This window comes from Pezoporus flaviventris, unplaced genomic scaffold (assembly GCF_033815535.1).
Source record: "Pezoporus flaviventris isolate CSIRO_AGI_PZ_B2104156 unplaced genomic scaffold, CSIRO_AGI_Pfla_v1 ptg000063l, whole genome shotgun sequence".
Lineage (NCBI taxonomy): Eukaryota > Metazoa > Chordata > Aves > Psittaciformes > Psittacidae > Pezoporus > Pezoporus flaviventris.
This window is the reverse complement of record NW_026892611.1, coordinates 727,233-748,233: the sequence shown is the minus strand read 5'-3', so window position 1 is coordinate 748,233 and position 21,001 is coordinate 727,233. Positions and strand designations below refer to the sequence as shown.

General features: G+C 46.5%; 1 protein-coding gene across 2 annotated transcripts in view; it reads left to right on the top strand.

The window, feature by feature from the left end:
• The first annotated feature begins 1,186 nt into the window (after positions 1–1,186).
• Positions 1,187–21,001, top strand: part of NLK (nemo like kinase) — a 43,946-nt gene continuing 24,131 nt past the window's right edge. The window contains exons 1-3 of one of the 2 annotated variants that reach the window (XM_061469920.1): positions 1,187–1,326; positions 1,842–2,227; positions 2,361–2,796. In XM_061469920.1, the coding sequence (XP_061325904.1) occupies positions 2,372–2,796 (425 nt within the window). In that variant the 5' untranslated portion in view covers positions 1,187–1,326; positions 1,842–2,227; positions 2,361–2,371. Of the gene's footprint in view, positions 1,327–1,841; positions 2,797–21,001 lie in introns of both variants that reach the window. The other variant, XM_061469918.1, reaches the window with a different exon arrangement.

Below are 21,001 nucleotides of genomic sequence, written 5' to 3'. Positions count from 1 at the left end.
TGCCACAATAAACAGCCTTCGAGAAGCAGCTTTAGAGGAGACCTGGCCGTAGAACCTACTGCTGGCTACATGCTACAAAGGTTTAAACCTCTTTTTGCTGCTGCTAGAGCCCACGGACACGGCTCAGGCCCTCAGCTTCCTCCAGACCCAAGGTGCTTCAAGGTAAACACTTCGAGGTTTACCTTTCTCTCTTCACATTGAAGGGAAAATCCCCCAAAACCGCAACCAACATCCCCCCCCCAAACACTTGGAGGCCACCCCCCGCCTCCAAGCACATTCGCCTTCCTTTAGCCGAGCTAGGCATGCTCCTGTGGCGAGGGCAGCTTCAGCAATCACCTTCCTCTGCAGAGCGGGGCTGAGAGGGAAACCTCCACCTCAGGAAGCCGAGCCCCTCCTCCCGCGCTCGGCCCCGGGCGGGCTCAGGGCAGTGGGTTCGCCACGCCGGCGGACGGGCACAGGGACCCGCCCGGCTCCCGCTCCGCTTCCCGCGCCTCCCCTCAGCACCCACAGTGACCTCCCTGCCCCGCCGCGTCCTTACCTCACCCCGCCCCGGCAACGCTATTGGCTGTTCCCGCCGCCCATCAACCGGCTCCCCGCCTCCCATTGGCCAGATGCCCACCCATCAGCCGGCTCCCCGCCTCCCATTGGCCAGATGCCCGCCAGCAGACGGGCGCACGAGCAACTTCCTCGTCCGTCCCGCGGCGCCTCGCGCTGCGATTGGAAGAGCGGCGGCTCCTCTACCGCCCATCGCCGCCAATCACTCGCCAGGAGAGCCGCCAGTCACGCCGCCGCCTCGCCTCCGAGTACCATTGGCCCAGTAACCCCTTTTCGGGCTTTCGTTTCTCTTCATTGGCTAATCGCGTCGGATAGGGAGCTGCGATTGGGCAAAAAGCAGGTCTCGGGGGCGGAACTCGGCTCGGAGGGAGAGTTAATTGGCCGGCAGGCCGGAGCGGCACCATGTGATTGGCCGAAGAGGTGAAGAAGGCGGGGCCGCCCGAGGTGAGGGTTGTGTGAGGTGAGGGAATCTCGCGGGGTCTCGCTAGCTCTGGGCGCGGAGGCGCGCGGTGATTGGGCGGTGGGGGTCAAGGGGGCGGGACTGAGTCAGGGAGTCTCTGCAGCGGCCGAGTCCTATGGGCCGGCGGCGCTGGGTCCCGCTCGGTGATTGGGTGGGGGCGGCTCTCGCGGAGCCTGGTGGGCCGGGTCCGATTGGCTGCGGGCGGGTGTCGGGCGCGCGCCCCGCATGGGGGCGGGGGGGGGGGGGGTGGGGGGTGGCCGGGCCGGGTGCGCGTGCCCGCTGTGCGCTCCGCGCTGGGGCTCCGTGAGGAGGTGAGTGCCGGCGGCGGGCGAGGCGGCGGCGGGGGGGCGGAGCGGCCTGAGGAGAGCCCGGCAGCGCGCCCGCCGCCCCCCACCGCTGCTGCCGCACGCACGCACCGGAGACACCCCCCCCCCTTTCCTCCTCTTCCTCCCCTCGCCCGCTGCCCCGCGCCCTCCCCGCCGAGGGGGGGGGCCCGCAGCCGCCCGCGCTCCCCGCTGAGGCGCTGCCCGCCGCCGGCCCCGGGTCGGGCTGTCAGGGCTCCGCCGCCGCCCCCATCGCCCCCCGGCCCTCCCCTGTCATCCATTTGTCACCCGCCCCCTCCCCGCCCTGCCCCGGCCCTTCTCCTCACCCTCTATTTTTATCTGCTTCCCAGCCCGCTGCCCTCCCGCCCTCCCCCGCGCCCTCCCCTCCTCGCCCCTCACCACTTCTCCTGGGCGCCCGTGCTTGTTTCGGGCCTTCCAGGAAAAGTTGCAGAGTCCGGAGTTGTTTGATTTATTTTATTCTTTCTCTCTGTTCGAGGGAGCAGGTGTCTGAAGGAGGGAGCTATGTAGGAGGTGCCTGGGCGCTCAGGGAGGTTCCGAGGCGATAAGTGGAGAGGATGTGGGAATGGAAGGGGTAAAGTCGCCAGTGCTCTCAGGGTGTTCCAGGGGAGAGACTCGGCACCCTCCTCCTGCGGGGAAGGGGGATTGAGCACCCCAGTTCTATTTCATTAACAAACTAACAACAAAGTGAAGGACAGAACCAAACCCAACCCAACCCAGTGGCCCGAGGATGGAGTTTCAGTAGCCAACCACAGCTGGACTCTTGGGGGAAGAGGGTTCGTGCACGCTGGCTCACGCACACATGAAGAGAGTCTCCAAGTTGTTTGGCTTCACGAAGAGATAAGGCCGGTCGAGCTCAATGTTTTTAAAGGTGGGCCGTGTATGATGAAACCCAACGTCTTTTAAAGTGTAGCAGATTTCATTTTTATGGCCAAATGACAGCTTGACCCAGTTGTTATCCAATCAAAGGGCATTTTTTTGAATGTCTCTTTGTGGCACAACAGCCAACGCAAAAATGATGGCGGCTTACAATGGCGGTACGTCTGCGGCGGCAGCAGGTCACCACCACCACCATCACCACCACCTTCCTCACCTCCCTCCTCCTCACCTCCATCACCACCACCACCCTCAGCATCACTTGCACCCCGGCTCTGCAGCTGCGGTCCATCCCGTGCAGCAGCATGCCTCTTCGGCGGCTGCAGCCGCGGCGGCTGCGGCTGCAGCGGCGGCGATGTTAAACCCGGGGCAGCAGCAGCCGTATTTCCCATCCCCGGCACCGGGCCAGGCCCCTGGACCAGCTGCAGCAGCCCCAGCTCAGGTACAAGCTGCAGCAGCCGCTGCAGTTAAAGCGCACCATCATCAGCACTCACAACATCCACAGCAGCAACTGGACATTGAGCCGGACAGACCTATTGGATATGGAGCCTTTGGGGTTGTCTGGTGAGTAAAGAAAACAAAAACCAAACCGATTTGTTCCTTTTCATTTTTTACCAGATCATAATTCATCCTTGGCTTTGTCATTTGAATCAGAATACCAGAAAGCTGCTTACTACAGTTTTCACTGGGTTTTTCCTGTTCTTAGAAAGTTGGCTTCACTTGGTTTTGTAGGCAGAAGGAGGTTTAGAGTGGTGAAGAGCAACCTCTGACTAACAGGCCACGCCACCATTCTCCTCTAAGACAAATGCAACGTGCACTTCTTATACGTTTCATTAGAATATGCATTCTGCGTAGCTAAGCTGTGCTTCCTAAAATTTCAGGTTAACAAATGAGCATTAGAATATATGATGTGACCTGACTTAAGAGTTAGGAAGTGGAAGCGTATGAAAATGTCTTCCTTCTTCAGTCACCTGTCAAGATCTTTGTCTAGGAGACTGTTTGACCTGCGGTAGCGTGCTGTGTGCTACCTGAATCAGAATGTCTGAACTTTGCTCTCTTCTCATAAATGTAAATGGGCTTTTTCCGTCTCACGGTAGCACTGCCTGCAGTCCTTGTGTTCCCCTTCCTGCTTCAGAGGGTTCTCTCAGTGGAGCATACTCTTTTGTACTGTATTCTGTGACCACTTTGATGCAGTGTATGTAATTATTGCCCTTCCCGATCGCTGAAGCAAAACAGATGTGATTTATTTCTCTCTCTCTCCATTCTTTATAAATGGCTGTCAGTTTACGGTGTTCCGACACGTTCATTAGGAGCATGGAAGCTGCCTCGGTGCTGGTGTTGAGAGCAGGCGTGTTGCAGCACACTTCCTGTACCGCAAACACAAAGTTTGAACTGTTCCACTGTCTGTTGTGTCCCTGCAGAACTTTCCACAGCGCTCGGTCCCTGCGACGTTCTGTGGTGCTCGAGGAGCTTTGCTTTAGGTACAGCCCGAGCTGTAATCCTACTGAGGGAGAGGTGTTAAGTGACGGGGCTTGCAGCCTGTGCCAGCATATGGTGGCAGAGTGCTTTGCAGGACAGGCCTCGGAAGAGCAGGACACGATATTCCTCCATCCCAGCACTTAATGCTGCTCACTCGTAACCAGATCGTGCTGTAATAAACTCGTGTTCCCTAAGAAGGCTGAACAAGCCGCACAGAGCAGGGGTAGGTTAATGTTGTGGTTGATCTTCTGTTCCTTAATGTAGAAGGCCCTGGGGGTTAATTTAAATGCAAAGCTTCCAGGGTCGCAGGGGTGCTGTTGCACAGGTACTTCCGCCGTGTTCGTGCTACGGTGCGGTATTAAGAAGTTGATAGAAAAGAATGAAACCTGACAAGGAATCTGCTGTAAGAAATTATCTGAAGAAATTTCCATCTGTTCAGATATTTTTTGGATAAAGTGTGGAGTTTTTTTAACTTAATTGTTGCAGGCTTGCTTAAATTTAGCTTGTTATGTAAGATCAGCCCTTGCTGTCGTGTGGTTTACCAGTATGGATTTCCTAGGTCTTTATTTTGTCAGTTCTGTTTGCCAAAAAATAAGGTACAGAGCAAGATCTGCTTTCATAACATTCAGTAGAATAAAAGGTGATTTAGATGCCTATTTAAATATTTATATATATTTATATTTAAATATAATGTCATTAAGAATGCCGAGGGGAAAAAAAAAGTGTGGAAAGAAGGGTTTGCTCCTGACTGACACCGGGTACCAAAAGTGTTCACCCATCCGAGCCCCGTGCCCGTGCCCTGCCTCCACTCCAGCAGGGATTGCCACTGGTGGGACCGTGCTTGCAAAGTTGTGACTGCGGCTTGTACTGCAGCTTGAGGGGGGAAGAAAGGGGAGGGTGTTAAGTGAAATAAAAGCAGAAGCTTGGAGGTGGCTCCCCTTCGGCACGGTTGCGAGGCTGCAGGCTGAGAAGGTAACCGGTTGAGATGAGTTTCTCTTTGCTCACCTATGTTTGAACTCAGTGGTCACTGCTAGGCTCTGGCATTTCATATTAACTTCTGTGGGTGAATGCAGGCTGCGTGCAGGAGTCTGTAAGCAATAATTAAACTGAATTTTTGATGTAATTCAAAACATGAAAGAATGCCTGTGTAATTTAATTGTAGCTACATGAGATAATGCAACCGAACAGAAACATCGATTTGGGTATTTATAGTTTAAATTGACTTAGACATGAAAAATGTATGCTTTGGTACAAGTGTAACATAGAATTTTGAGAAGCATAAGGCCTAAGCTGATTGTGAATAAGGATTCTGTTGCTTGTCTGTCTCTTCCTGAGCATGTATTTGTGCTAATAGATAACTGAGAAGTTCCTATCTGTGCTTCTGAGGGAGATGGATGTTATTCTGCAGACAGTTTGAGTATTTGAAGAAGCAGTCTTTCATCTCGCTGCTCGGATGTGTCACTGCATTGTCTAGAAAGACACAACTCACCCTGCAGTGAAGTTTAGCTCGTCAAAGAAGTAATCAGAGGCGTGTGGTATTGAGTTTCCCGTTCGCTTACTGAGACTGTGACTTGGCAGTTGAATTAGCATTTGTCATTAGTTCGTTTGTCCGGTACTTTATGATGTTTTGGGGCAGCTAATGTGCTGCTGGAGTTTCTCACTCGTGAAGAGCCAAAGCATCGTGCTTCAGCATTTTCATTATTAACTCATGCAGGCTTGTACTGCTGGTGTTTGTACACACAGACTGTGCCCTTGCTCATCTCATCACCGTTAACATTTGAAATCAGCTCCCATTGGCACATTAACTCCTTTGAATCCATGTAGCTCTTAAAGTGAACTTAACCCAAGCTGGCAAAGCAGGAAAGACTCTCTTGATCAATCAGCATTAAATTGCTGTATTTACCCGTTTTCATTTGCGTTAACATAGAGGTGTGCATGTTAACATCAGATCTTGGTGCTTCTCAGCTGGGACAGTTGGGGGCAGTTGCTGAAGCAGGACAAGGTGTCTCGGTGCCTTCCCCAGGTCCTGCAGATTTGCTTAACTGCACCCTGGTTTGGCACCTCACCATGAACCACGTTGGGTCCCTCATTGGCTGAAAACAGCGATTTGCTCTTCAGGCATTCTCTGCTTCACGTTAATGAGTGTGTTCTAAAAGTGCTGAAAAAGACCCAGATTTGAGTTCCAGCCATAAACTCTGTGCCCCACGTTTCAGACTTTACAGCTGATTTTTTTGAAGTCTCGTGTGTGTATTCTGAGAATAAGGAGCTGTCCTTTGCAGAAGTGCTCCTGTTTTGCTGGGGAGACATGCTGCTGCCATCTGGTGGGATTCCTGCAAGTAATAATAATAACCGTGATTAAAAAATTACCCATTGAACCTGCCAAGGCTTGAAGGGTTTGGAACGAGGGGTGAAGCCTTCTTAGCCGTGCTAGAGGTGCTCATGCTGTTGTATGTAGGGTTCCTACACCGCTGAAGAGGAACTGCAGCTTCTGAGGAGGTAGGCAGGGAACAAATTACTTCTGCTGCTGTTGTTAAAACGCTGCTGCTGAAATGTTGTGAAAATGTCTTGTTGGTTGGGGTAGTTCTGCTTTAGGGAGGTAAGAAACTGTGGCTCTGCAAGGCGTGTTTGTCTCTAATTCTGAGCAGTTATTGTCATTCATCAAAGATTGTGAAATCCAGCAACTGCTTTAGTATTAGCAAAAAGTTCCCCATCTCTGTGGGAAATGTGTTACAGAGACAATAGATACTGGTTTCTTGTTTTGTTGTTTTGAAGTCCTTGTTTACACAGTTTTAAATTGCACTGTGTGGGGGTTTTAAATGTATTTTCTTCTAATACTTTTTATTCAGGAAGTCAAACAGCAGTTTAACGTTCCAAATAGTTTGGCTGTTGATGTCAAGATAGGACATTATGTACAGGCTGCTGTAACTTTCAAAGGCAGGAATAATTCAGCCTAAATCTACCATTCATTCCTGGCCTTCAGAGCCCTGGAAGCACTAAAGTCCTTGCTAAATAAAAATTGAAAGAATATTGCACACAATTGATTGTTGCCTGGGTCCTAGAACTATTTTAAGAGGGTTTTATCACTACGCTGATACTAAGCACGGGGGCAGGAAAGGCGTTCCCCAGGATAAACTGATAATCTCTTGTTACTTTAAAGGAACGTGTCATGCTGAGCCAGTGTGCAATCGAGATAATTTGTTTCGGACAAAATTGCTAGAATGTATATTAGGCAGAAAAAAAAGATGTTACAGCTTCAAAAGGATGAATAATGGCAGATGAGAGCCCCTTCAGACGTGCGAACCACAAGGATGTTTTGCATAGTTAATGCAAAAGTCCTGCCTGGTGAGCATGGAAAGTTTAGAAAGAGCATTTATTTTATCAAACCCTTTAAAACTTGTGGAGTGAGAGATTTTTTTTCCCCTCAGCTAAAGCTGTTTATCTCATGACCTTTTTCCAGTCCCTCAAACCTGACCTGTTAGCGGAACACAGTACTCAAAGGGCTGGGAAATGTCCCATGTAGATTAGCATTTAGATGGGCAGTTGTTTGCTTTGCTTTAGCCTGTTCCATCTGACATTTTGTGTTAGGCTGAAACGACTTTTTTGTTATTGATCAACAAAATACAAAATGAGTCTCAAGTTTATCCTGGAGCTCTCCCTGTGAGTGAGACCCAGCACTAAGTGGAAAGCTGTGAGCAAGAAGCGATAGCTCTGGGAGATGGAACAGAATATCCACCAGAATTGGATCAAGAGGCTCTGGAAGGAGTAATCCACACCAATAATGTTACTCAGAGAGAAGATGCCTGCAAAACATTCAAAGTGAGCAAATCCAAGACAAATCCAAAGAGCCTTTTAAAGTACTGATTTTACAGCTGGCTAAGATGCAACAACAGTACTAATCAAGAATGTAACTCCTAAGAGCGGGAAGCATCTGCAGTGTGAGATGTTGATTTTTGGAGTGGTGAAATTTGCTTTAGTAGTGGGCAACAAAAATGCTTAAAAATAATAAACACTGAGTATTAAATAATAGGTCAAAATAGTTAAAAAAGAAAAATCCAGGGTTTTTGGAGACCTTGGCTGTCTGTGTCAGCTGCTGTGTGAGGAGGGGCACTCAGAGTGATGGTGTTTGCCTTCCCGAGTCACTGTTAGGTGTGATGGAGCCCAGCTGTGCTGGGGATGGCTGAGCACCTGCCTGCATGGGAAGTGGGAAGGAATTCCTTGTGTTACCTATTAAACTGTCTTTGCCTTAACCCACAGGCTTTCTCACTTTCCCAGTTCCCTCCTCATCCTACTGGGGAGGAGCCAGTGGCTCTGTGGGGCTCTGTTGCCAGCTGGGGTTAAACTGCGGCAGTTTTCCACTTTTTCTGTGTTCTACTTGAGTGAGTTTTCCTGTTGTCTGGGCTCTGATGCAGATAGGCAGTGATTTCCTAAGCAAGAGACTAAGTCGGTTTTATCCAGTTATTTCTTGGAGGAAACCATGAGGATGCCTGAGGCAAAAGAAGCAATGCTGGCAATGGGCACATTACGGAGCAGTGTGCATTGTGTTTCACACTTACCAGCACAATTTAAGGATCTGCAGGTGATTATCTTTAATCTCTATGTCAGTATTTTTTAAAGGATTGCTGTGTCTAAATTGGATTCTGACTCTATTAGTGAAGAAATATAGCAGAACAAGGACTTACTTAGGGGTTTATATGGGGAATTCTGCAAAGCTTCTAGGTTTAAGTTGGGTTGTTTATTTTTTCTTTTCAAATTTCATGAAAAGAAAAATTCTCTTAACAGTTAAATGTCTGTTCCCTGAATGTGCTGCATTAAATGAAATGGATATAATAACTCCTTGCTTTTAAATTAGATGTTGGGAATTAGGTGAAATTCAAGCTAAGCAATATGCTAGATTGCTCATTATTGCCATGCAAGATGGTGCAAGAAGGAAGGAATGTGGATAGCATTTGGTTTTTGTCAAAGTTGGGTGAGGACCACTTTGGATAAATCAGTTCACTGTAAATTACACCAAGGTCAGCAGCATTTCAGGTCACTCGAAATGCATGTTGCTTTGCGGCACCTGCAGATCCTGTATCCACATGCTGATAATACAGTTAGATCCTGGGAGCACTTGCTGCCCTTGGAATTCTGCAAGTGTTGCCGTAGAACAGCTTGTGACTGGGTCCACAGTCTGATATTGATTTTTCAGAAGAGGTATTTCAGATGTTTCCCCTCTCCCCCCATGCACTCTTCCATCTTCCTTAAGAGTGTTTAAATTGCCCATTTCATTAATCCCAAAGCACAAGTGCCTTTAGTGTTTATAAATGGGCGAAAGCGTAAGCATTCCTACCTGGTGTAGATGATCAAATGGAGTAGTAAATAAAGGTGAGTAACAAGTGTGTGTGTTGTGTGAGGCTGCTTGATGTCGCCAGGCTGCTTGATTTCTTGGGGGAGCAGTGGGATTGAGAGTGAAAATAGCTTTGGGCAGGTAAAGTAGAAGGAAGCCTTTGGGATATGTTTGAAGTGTTTTTTTGATGACTTGTAATGGTTGCATCTGGGTCTCATGTATCTTTAATCCTCTGGAAAGTTCTGCCTTCTAGTCTGGAATACCAAGCGTTCAGCTTTTCATGTGAGAAAAGCTAGCTCAGAGTTGGGTTGCGCTTACTTCAACTGAATTTGTGTTTATTTAAATGAACAGTAATTTGTTAATATAATTGGAAATGTTTTTTACCATGGCATATTAAAGAAAATCCAGAAAGAACTGTAATTTAAGTGTTGGGAAATAAGAGAAAAAATGAGAAGCTGGCTTAGACTGCAACACAGCACAGATGAGTGAGTCTCATGATGGAGGGAGGTGTTGGGGGAATAAGACTGTGTTCTAGGCTAAAATAAAGTATTAGGTTAAACTGTTCCTGTAGGCTCCTGTATGTAAGTAGACCCATCTGTTCTGTATTTGAGGGTTAGCTTTTGAAGTCCTGCTTGTCTGAGTTGTTTGCAAGCAAATACTGAACAGTAGTTTTACTACCAGGTTTTGTGTACCAATGGGATCTAGCTCCCAGGTTCTTTTATGTGGAAGCTTTGGTTACTTGAGTGCCTTGGGGCTTTGGTTTCTTAAGAAGAAAAGCTGCAGTGGAGCAGGTGAGTCCTCTCCTTCCACACAATGTGAGAAGCTTCCAAGCTTTCCCCCTCTGTATTTCTGAAGGATTGAAATGGCGCATGGGGAATGCTGTGATCTCCTTGTGTGATCAGGATCACGGCTGGAACGAGTGTGCAGCTGGGCTGTGATATTCAGTCAGTTCACATCCATGTCCTGCTTGGTCTAACGAAGGTGGTGGCCACCCCTGCAGCCTTTGCACTCATATTCTCATGAGGGGCTTGTCGAAGGTGCGCTGGGGCACTGTCAGCTACCCGCTTGTAGCCAGAGGATGTTACGGGACTGTTCTGACTCTTCCAAACAGAATTTCAGCTGGCACACAGAATGAGTAATTCCCCCCACTTTTGTGGGTTACACCTTTGCTGTGTTGGGTTTCTGTTAGTCCAGTTTCCATGCTTCTTTCTGAACTCTGGAGATTTCCTGAGATTAGAACTGGCTTCTTTGTTGAATTCATTGAAAAATGAAAGTCCTTGAGCAGAGAATAAGATGATACAGAGGTAATTCAGACTTTAAAATCCTTCTGGAATGTGAGAAGTTACGTAAGAAGTAGGGTCTCTACTGGGAACTGGTCCTAGTGTTTACTGAAACCCCATTTGTTTCTAGTCAAAAGAATTCAATAAAAGAGGCTTGTCTCAGTTCCTGCAATTTCCTCTGTAACCTTTAGAAGCGGAGAGTAAGCACTTGATTAAAGATTAAGTTATAAATATTACAAGTGTAATTTATCTGGAAACATTTGGATTTTGTTCCGAAATTCAAGTCTGTAGAATGCCTGGTACTTCCTGAATAGCTGGTGGCCACGTGGAATCTCTGTGGTGGATTATTTAATGGTGGTGATCAATGGCTGTTCTCGATTGCTTTTACCAGGGATTTACAGTGATACAATTGCTTTCTGTAAAGGAAATATGGTCTCAGTTTCCAACTGTAGCTCAGGTTTACACCAGTTTGAGTCTGTTCTAAACTACCTGTGAAGTTGGGAAATTCTGGAAGGAATAAGTAATGTTTTTAGGTAAGGCAGGTTCAGTGTTCATTCCTGTGTTTGTTTTCAAACACAGGAAGATGCTTTACAGCTCTCCAGGTTCTCCCATGTGGATGGGTTCAGCTGTTCCAGACAGTTCAGTGCTGTTAGAATGGGCAAATCCCAGTATTACACTTTGGAACTACATCACGTGGTAGATGCTGTAGGTTTTCCTTTATTGTGGCTCAAACTAACCATTACCTCCAATTCTGTAAAAGTAGACCCCTGCGTGAGGTAGTAGATGCTTAAATGAAAGTGGCTTATGACAGGCAGTACAAATATGTATGTGAAGGGTAGAGGCTTCTGTGGTTAATGCATTTATTTATTGATAACAGTGTTTGACCATAATAAGCAGTTACAAGGAAGAAGTGAATGTGAGTGGTAGTGGATGGGATGGGCACTGAATGGGGTGGTAGCTAAAGGTGGTGCCAACCATAGCAATTATCTTCTATCTAAATACAGAGAGGTTGCAAACACTAATGCTGTTGTAGCAGTAAGCCAGTTCTTTTGAAAGAATAGCATAGGTAACATGTTTTCTTTCTTTCTTTCCCCCTCACTGTGTCCTGACTGTCCTTTCATAATTTCCACCCTTTTTTCCTGTTTTCCAGTATTGTTTGTGGTGCTTTGCATGAAGTGCAGCTTATCAATAGCATGTTCAAATGAAGACAATAGTGTTTAGGTACGAGGGCTAAATAGTGGAAAACAACTCCTGCTTCTCTGAGAAACCACTGGAGCTTCATCCATAGTGCACTGTAGGAGTAACCTGGGGAAGAGCAGAGTCGTCTGCTCTGCAGAAACATGTGGCATTCCTGAGTGTGCCATATGAACGGGCTGCACCCCGGCCTGCGATGCCAAATGAGCAGATACTGAGTGAAGCCTGTCAGTCACAGAACTGGGCGTCTTCTAGGGAAATCCCTGATGTGCCTACGGCCAGGAGTGCCCTAACTTGGACAAAGTTAAATTGTTAAAATACTGATGTTTTTAGTATGTTTTATACCTTGTAGAGTGCACTGGGAGCCTTGATCAGTGAAATCATCAGCACATTCTTCTGTGGTTTAGAGTACCTTCATTTTGCTGCGAATTAGAGGAATTTGCCTGCTGGGAGTTCCAGTAATCATGGGAAAAGGCCGGTTGTGCCCAGTGAACATGACGTGTGAGGTGTGGGTGCACACACCAGCGCTGTGCACATACACACACGTACATAATACATACATATACACACACAGGGCACGAGCACAGCGCTGGGCACCCGCCTGCAGGCAGCCTCACGGAAGAGGGAACTGTTTAGTGCACCAGAACACCCAAACAACCTGGGCTTCATTTAATATTTAAAGCTCTGTCTTCTTTTGTTGTGCGGGAGTGATGGGTCAATGACAGCAGAACTGTATCAGCCTCGGTATTGGATAACTTCATGGCTATGGTTGACTTTGAAACGTGGCCGCGTACAGTGTTTAAAAGTGCTTAGTAAGAATTTGAGCTTTAATCATGAATCCGTTGTGTCCTGGTAGTATCATTCTTTAATTTCCTGTTGTGGTATTTTTCTATAAAGGCTTGGAAACATATGCATGTGAGTGGAATTTTTATGCTCTTGATGATGTTGGCTATAACACCAGAATGGTAATGGCAGGATCGTTCTGTAGAATATGGACTTTGATAAATTATCTTCTGTGAATTCTTTTATTTTCTTAGAAGAAGGTAAGATGGTATTTGTGTGTAATTTGAAAACAGCCAATTTGGAGCTTTCTATTCAAGAACTTCTGCAGGGTATTTTGTGGAAAAGTGAAATTCACTGGGAAATGTAGGAATCCCAGGGCTCCAGAGAAGGATTTTCTGTCCCCCATTCTTTTCCATATGCAAATTCATTTTAATAGGTGCAAAAAAAAAAAATTGCTCACTGAAGAAACTGGTGTTTTAGCTTCCTTGTCATGTGGGAACTGTGGTATTCCAGATTTTATTCCTGCTTTCAGGGCAATTCTTCATTATTCTGGCACCACCAGGCGGTGCTCTTTGAGTTTTCTTCCTTTCCTAAGCTAAATGTATTGTCAGAACAGAGCCTTTGCTTCGTGGGAGCAATAAGGCTGAGATGGTGGTGAACTGATGGCCAAGTAGTTATTCTGGCTTTGACCTACATGATTAGCTCTTTTCTGGAAAGCCACTGACTTTCCGTCTCTCTTTAAAGTGTGCATAGGGGTTTAATTTCAAGATAATGAGTTGTATTATTTAATACAGATTCTTGTAACTGCTGAAGACTATTTGTCTGTGAATAGCAAAACTTATGGCATAAAGATAGCAGCAATTTTCAGAACTGAGCAATCTGCTTCGTGTGAGGGAACTGCTGAGATCTGTGCTGGCCTTGCTGAGCTCTGTGAAGGACACTTGGAAGCCAAGCGAGTTGCAGATGAGGAAGGAGGGAGTCTGCCATGTGCTCTGGGTCACCGGACCTTGTTTCCTTGAGAACCATTTTCCATTAAGTGGTTCGGGTCCTAATGAATGGGATAAGGATTATTGCAGCAAATACAGGGAAAGTCACAGTCTGTTTTGAATCCCTTTCACCTGTGTGTGGCACTTCTGTCTGGAGCGGGAGCTCACAGTGTGCTGACTTCTGAACAGAAGTGTATGTGTCTCTGTCTTTTATCAGAGTACCTTTTTGGCTTCCTTCTGCCTTCATTTTTAAAGGCCCTTGACAACTGATACGAAACCATTTGAAAGCCCTAACTAAGAGCTTTTTCCCCCCAGAGAGTACACAGTAAGCAGAACAAAAGCGTCGTTAAAGAGGCTGTTCTCGTACAGCAATGTAACTTGTGTGGATGTTTCTGTAAATTCTGGTTGGCTCATTTACTTCACATCTCTTGCTTGGAGGGAGGATATCTCGCAGGTAAGCTTTACAGGAGAACGAAGAGAATATATCAGCTATTCCCAGACTGCTTGTAATCGATCTTTCTTAATTGTATCAACTCCGAGGCTGGCGGGTTTAGGTAAAATGAAGAAGAGAATTTCCTGAATCTCTTGGTGCTTTCTGAGCCTCCTGTGTTCTCTTCAAGTGCTTTTGAAACCCTCTAGACCAGACCTCCTTGATGTTGATTTGTGGCTTCTGGGTATGTGGATGAAGCAGAATTACTCTTCTTGTTAATGTTCTGACAGACTGAAGGGACATGGATCAAATAGGTCACAGAGAGACAGGATATTCATAAAATTAATATGCAGAACAAAACACCAGCAAGGTTATAAATGCAGACTGACACTGGCATGCCTTAACTTCAGCACTTTCTGCATCCGGTTTGAGCTGTGGCTGAGGGCTCAGCAAGATGCATTGTAAACCAGCTCTTAACTCTTCATGTCTATTAAAAAAAGACAGTGAAAACAATGCAAAAGAAATTGAAATGCTGTTTTGTGGGGGGCTCTTTTTTAATGAGAGTGAGGAGTCTTCCACTGAGTTGCATTTTCTGAGTCATCATTCCTATTTCACTGGCAAGGATGAATCCAGAGCAAACAAGAATAGACGGAGGATAAGAGCGACGCCTTGGCAAATGAAGATCTGCCAATAGTTTTGTGAAGGGCACGTGTCCTCCAAGTCATCCTTCAGGAAACTGATCTTGTTAACGTGATGTATGGGTAAAGCACAACGGGGCCGGATGGTTCCTGTTTTCTTGTGCTTCCGCAAATGTAAGTGAAAAAGACCAAAGCAAACCCAAACACAGGCGAGGACTGTATCAGTGCAAAACACCAGCAGTGCTGAGAGGCAAAAATGCTTGGTTTTCAGTCTGTTTTACCATCGGTCACCTGGGTTAGTTCAAGTAAAGAGTTGTACCTACAGCCTGGCTAAAAGCAGGTTTTAGTTATGAAGTGGAAGGCACCTTTTATTTGTTCATAAGGTATTAGAGAGAGCTCAAGGTATCAAAGTGCTTTTCTGAGCATATTTGCTCGTTGGTTGTATATGAAAAGTCAGGATTAGGGTCTTCCTTCTTCTGTGCTTGTGACAGCAGGGAACTGATGTACTTACCTGAGCCCGTAATCCGAAGTGCAGCTTTCCTTGGGCACCTGCTGAAGGGGAAAAGCATTTCTGTTCTTCAGGTTTGGATTGTTTATTGTTTCCTGAAGCAGTTGAAGACAAGTAGGTGAATGTTGACAGAATTGGGACCGGCCTTGACCTACTTGTACCTTTTTCTCTGATCTCTGTCGTGGGGATGTCACCTTGTGGGGTTTGTGCCCCTGTTTATCCATCTAAAGCATGGAGAACAGGCACGCGTTTGGTAATTTGCGTATTGCATCCATAGTCTCATCACTCCCCCGGTTCTTCCCAAGAAGATTTTGTCACCCATCGTATGACCCAGTAAAGGGAATCCTTCTGTATTCATTTCATACTGAACTATTGTTTAATCTTGGGGTTTAAAGTGTTTCAGAGCCATTCATTTGGTCCCCTTTGAAATCCTGCATTTTCTTCCAAGAATCTGTACATTACTTCAGAATGCCCCAGGACTGGAATCACACCCATGTGCTGATTTATGTTATCACAGGGGTTTTGTCTGATTCAGAACACAGAAACACAGATTGTAGTAACAGGACAAGGGGTAACGGGTTCAAACTTAAACAGGGGAAGTCTAGATTGGATGTAAGGGAGTTCTTTCCTGTTAGGGTGGTGAGGCACTGGAATGGGTTGCCCAGGGAGGTTGTGAATGCTCCAACCCTGGCAGTGTTCAAGACCAGGTTGGACAGAGCCTTGGGTGAGATGGTTTAGTGTGAGGTGTCCCTGCCCATGGCAAGGGGGGCTGGAACTTGATGATCTTAAGGTCCTTTCCAACCCTAACTATTCTATGATTCTATGATTAGAATTTTCAGGTCAATTCATGGATATCATTAAAACTAAATGTAAACTTGTCTGAACTGGGCTAAACTTGTCCAAACTGGGCTAAACTGGTTTGGAGTAGGCTAAACTGGTCTGAACTGGGCTAAATGGTGCTGTGCTTGGCTGGGATAAGCTGGGTTTTCCCGTGTGGCAGGAGAATATTCTTTGGAGCTCAGATTTGCCAGAACAGAATTCCCTTGTTCAGCAGTTCCAAGACGAAAGAGCCCCCCATCCTCCAGACCTGAATTCCACTGAATACAAAACCCTCTCCCAGGGATGCTGCTGCGGTGGGTCCGGGACTCGCTAAGAGGAGCGCCCGGCTCTGCTGGGTGCTGGCACACAGGAGCAGAGCATGGGCTCCTCTTGCCCTTGGGGACCGGGACACGGAGCGGCCGCGGGGAACGCGAGTGACGGCGGGAGGGATGGGAAGGGGGGCACGGTCCCCGCTGCATGGGAAGGGGGACAGCAGCCCCGCCGCGCCGCCGCTCCCCCCGCCCGCTGCCGGGCTGCCCCAGACCCCCTCGGTGCCCCGGGTCCTCGGTTCTCCCCCGTGCCGAGCCGAGCCGAGCCGTGCGGTAACACTGCTGTCCCTGCCCGTGGAGCGGGGGTTGGAACCGGATGATCTTAAGGTCTTTTCCAACCCAAACCATTCTATGATCAAGAGGTAGAGAAGAGCCCCCAGCTCTGGCTTCCGTGTGTCTTCGGCTGCCGTTGTGAAACCAAACCAGCTGCTGTGTAGGATGCAGATTAGAGTGTGTTACCCTGCACAGCAGCCAGCAGAGCTGCAGGAACAGATCCCTCATACCCGAGATACGTTTGTATTTCCATCTCTGAGGGTTTGGTATTGCTGATGATACCACTGATCAGTGGTTGGTTCTTGGTCATTATAATGAATTTATTGCTCAGTTCCACCTCAATCAGAAAATACTGTCCCAGGAAAGGAAACAAAAATAAAGGAATGGAAGACCAGCAAGAATCAGCCATCACTCTTTTTACATTGATAGTTTATGTTCTTCCTGTATTATTTTGCAGTTATAAAGCACTTGGATAGACTTGCAATGGAAAAATGGCTCGTGTTCATTCATTGGCTTCAACAAGTCGCCTAAAAAGGGATGCTCTGCTTCAGGTGATAGGTTTAACATTGCATAGCAAGGCTATTCTGCTTGCAAACACCCTAATTATTTGTCTGAGTGCTGGCCATACATTTCATCACAGGTGGGAAGGAGTCATGTTAAGTCTTGGGAGGTGTTACAACAGTAGAACCTTTGCTCTTAAAGGAGCTTTAGCAAGAACAATTCTGACTGCCAAATGCCCAATTCCAAGCAGTTATTAAGTATATGCATATATCTCTATAGACAAGGACTTGCTTTTACCTGAAAATGCAGATTTTGCTGATCTTACAGTACTTCAGTCATTGGATTGGTAAGTCAAACAGCTTCATAGAATTATCCACAGGCTGAGAAGTGGCAGTGGTTACACATCCTGCCTGTCGCAGCCCTGGCAGAACATCTTGCATTGCTCTCAGCAGGCTGTTAATGCAAAGGTGCTATTTACCTGTCTGGTTTAGTCTGTCACTCTAATATCTTAATATTTCTGAAATTGCCTTTTGAATCTAATGAAAGGAGTGGGTATGGCTCCGATGTAATTGAAACTGCCAAGGAAATAGGTGGAACTTTTACAGCATTGTGAAGCTTGATGGTATGTGACAGAGGATCATTCACTTCACTGGTTCATAGTAATGGGAGAATGATGTCTCTTTAAACTCCCTGTTAATAAATATGAGCCTGATTATCTGTTTTCCCCTTCTTTGTAAGTTGTGGATCTTTCTTAAACCTTCATTAACATACACTAGAAATAAAAGCACTTCTTTCACATTCCAAAAATATCCCACAGCCCTAAAAGCATCTTCTAGGCTTTTTGGATCATACAGGTTATGAGTTTATTTCACACTTGTGTTTTGACATGTCCCTGCTGTTCCTACAGTAATTCAAAGAAGGAATGACTGTGCAGGCTCGATAACATAGAAATATTTACACAGGAAATAAAATAGCAGCAGTTTACAATGATTTACATGAGTGAAATGTAGAGAGGAAGCCTCAGAAAAACTGGTGTCTGGTTACCTTGTATGCAGTGACATGGGCTGAACTCTGCCCCAGCAGATACAACCATTTCCTATGGTGGTAGCAGAGAGCACTGGAATGTAATTGCTTTGAAGTACTATGTTTGAAATGTTGCTTGCAGACTTTGGTTTGAATGCTCTGGGGTGTTTCATATGGTGGCCAACAGCCAAACACGATGGTGGTGAAAAACTGAGTGACTGCAACAGGATAGATTCACCTGGAGGATGAAGTGTTGAGATACTAATTGAGATGAGGCATGGAGCTGCTTCACAGGGGTTATTGGGCAGCTGCATTGGAGTCAGGAGGCGAAAAGGAGTTTGGTCACTATTCCTTGTACTGTTTTGTCCCTGTCCCCCTGTGGGAAAAGGGTGGTCAGGAGGATGAGGGGCCAGGGGAGAGCTGGCAGTGATGCTGAAGGGGTTGGGGATGGTTACTGCTGGAAACTGGCTGTCTGTCTAGAGGATGTGACCAGAGGCTTTATTAACCTACTTTGCTACAGAGGTGCAGAAATATCCTAGGAACTGTGCCAAAGCCTGGAGGCTTGTTGGACATGGAGAAGAAGGTTTCTCATTTGGGTTTTCCTTGGTTGGCCAGTGGGGATGGGAATAGAGGTCAGTGAAGGGGGCCAGGAGTGTAGTAGTTCGTGTAATTGTGGTATATGCTTTCAAAATAAAGAAAGTACAAAAATACAATGGAGATTTGTATGTTTGTTGCATATTATTTATTTATGAACAGCGCAGACCTTAGAGAGCTGTGCCATTGACTGAAAATAAGAAATCTTTTATGGAATTAAGAAATCTATAGGAATAAATGTCCTGTGTAGTGTTAGAACTGACTCTTGCTGTGGTTCATATAGGCAGTTGAGAAGTAAATAAAAAGGTCTCAAGCATAACCAGAAAATTTTGTGTAAATGGGAAAATAAATCTGATTTGGAAAGCAGTTTCAATTTTAAGCTTCCATGAAGGGAAGACAAATGAAACATTTTTAAAGATATTAACCGTAACAGTATCCCTTTAATTTTCTCTCCTTTCTTTTAAGTAAGACACTCTGACTCAATTTTTGTTCAAGGAGACAGATTTCTTGCAGTAATCAGTTTTGCTTTTAGCTCTGATTTTTGAAGAATACGTGATAATGGTGCACATGCTTGAGGGCGTGATTAGAACGCAACATTAAAAGGCTTTTTAGGACATCTCTGGTTGAAAAAGGAGCTCTGGAGAGGTCTGCATTTGGCAGCTGAGCACAGGGAATGAAGCATACCTTTGAAGTGCTGTACGAGGAACAAGTCGCTTAACCCTTTCACATCAAATACCTTTTAGGGGAAGGCGAATCTTGGTGTCTTCTTCAGCTGAAAGTTATCCCTTCCATCTGTGAGCTTGCATTCAGTCGTTCCTTTCCCCAGATGAGCCTGTAAAAGACCAAGAGTATGTATTGGGAAGAAGTGGCTATTTGGAGTAACTTACAGTACAGGTTTTTGTTTTAGTGCCTTTGAGTATTTCTTTGACTATTTTAAGTATTTCATAGAGTATGTTGAGGAAACTTAGTGAAATGCTGAGAATCCACATTGGTTGTGAGGTAATTAAATTGTTTTCCTTGATAATCCCCTTAAGGAACTTAGTTTCTGTTTGTTGTCTGTAGCACTCACAGACATGGGCAATGCAAATTCCTGGATGTGAAGCCTACTTGACTTGCCTAAATTTTGGGAGACTGTTTAGCTGGTAGGATAGATTATGGCAGGTTCCAGATGTCTAAAAGCTGAAGGAGCGTTTCCTCTTTGCCTGTGAGCACCTTCACCCAACTTTATCAACCCGTATCAGTCTGCAAATGACTCCTGTCTGTTCAGTATCAGGCGGATCTTTTGTGTGAGTGGGTGCTGAAGCTGGGATGGGTGAGTCAGGGGAGAAGGGCTTGTGAACAGGCTTCCAGTTCTGGGTGAAGCACTGCTCTTTAGTCCTCCCGCAGCTGGTGGGACACTTAAGGCAGGTGAGGAAGCACGAAACAACATCTGGATGGAAAACTCTCAGTGCCTCCCCTTCCGTCCCCAGAGCTGCTGAAGGAGTTTAGTAGTGCTTCCTCCCAGAGAGCTGAGGAAGAGGAGGAATGCTGGTATATATTAAGACATTCAGGACTTGCTTCTTCACTCAAAAGGCAATTGGAAGCAGGTTTTTGAAAAGTGTTTGCTCTGCTGTAATGGTTTTCTCCTTATAACTTATCTGTGTGTGGCTTTTCCTTTAAAACTTCAAGCTAAAATGATTAGGAATATCTCCTTTAAACAAGATTGTATCAGCTTCTGCATCTCTTCAACAATGCATGTACAGCCAGAGGGTAGAACAGGGTATAATACCATGCTAATTGGGTGTGTATGCTAAACCTGTCCTGTTGTGAAGAATCCAACAGAAGCAAAATCTCCCTCCCTTCTGATGGGACCAATCAGTTCCCACCCCAGGGCAGCTGAGGCTGGAGTCACTCAGCTAACAGGACAGGGTCTGCTGTGTTCCTGCCTTGCACTGATCCCAGCTCAGGCTTGGCAGACAGGGAGCAAAGGCTCGTGTAGGAAATGCGTCCTCAAACCAGCAAGCTCCAGTTAGCTACAAGGGAGGCTTTGTTTGCAGCTGGTTCCCTGCAGTTAGCTGGTGGGGTGAGGTGTTCCTAGAGGAAGAGTTTGTGTGTTATCCAAGCGCCCTCTGAAAGAGAGCACTCCCACCTCTCCATCTCCTTACGGACTAGGCAGAGCCACTGGGGCTCAGATCGTATTTGACATGTGCTGAAGCTGTCACTGTTCCTGACAGAGCAGTCTGTCTGTCTGCCCCTTTCCTGAGCTGCTGCTTCTCCTGCACGGTGCCAGTGCTGTGGTCTGCAGGGCCACATGGGAGCCTCACACCGGGTTCAGCATGCCATGCTTTGAGCCTCGGCTCGAAAAGTGACTTTTAGGCTGCTAAAGTTAGACAAAATGCTTCAGCATTTGAATAACTTCCATTAAGAACTGTCCCAGAGCTTCAAGATGTGTTTTCCGTGCATTGGTGAACACCAGCACTGGTGCTCAGGAGCCGTTTGGAAGAGGAACACTTACTGCAGTCCATGTTTGGAGAGGAAGCATTTCCCAGATAAGCAGTTTGGTAACTGCACACCCTCTCCCTGCCCTTTCCCTTCACTCTTGGGAATCCTCTGGGTTTGTGAGCTTC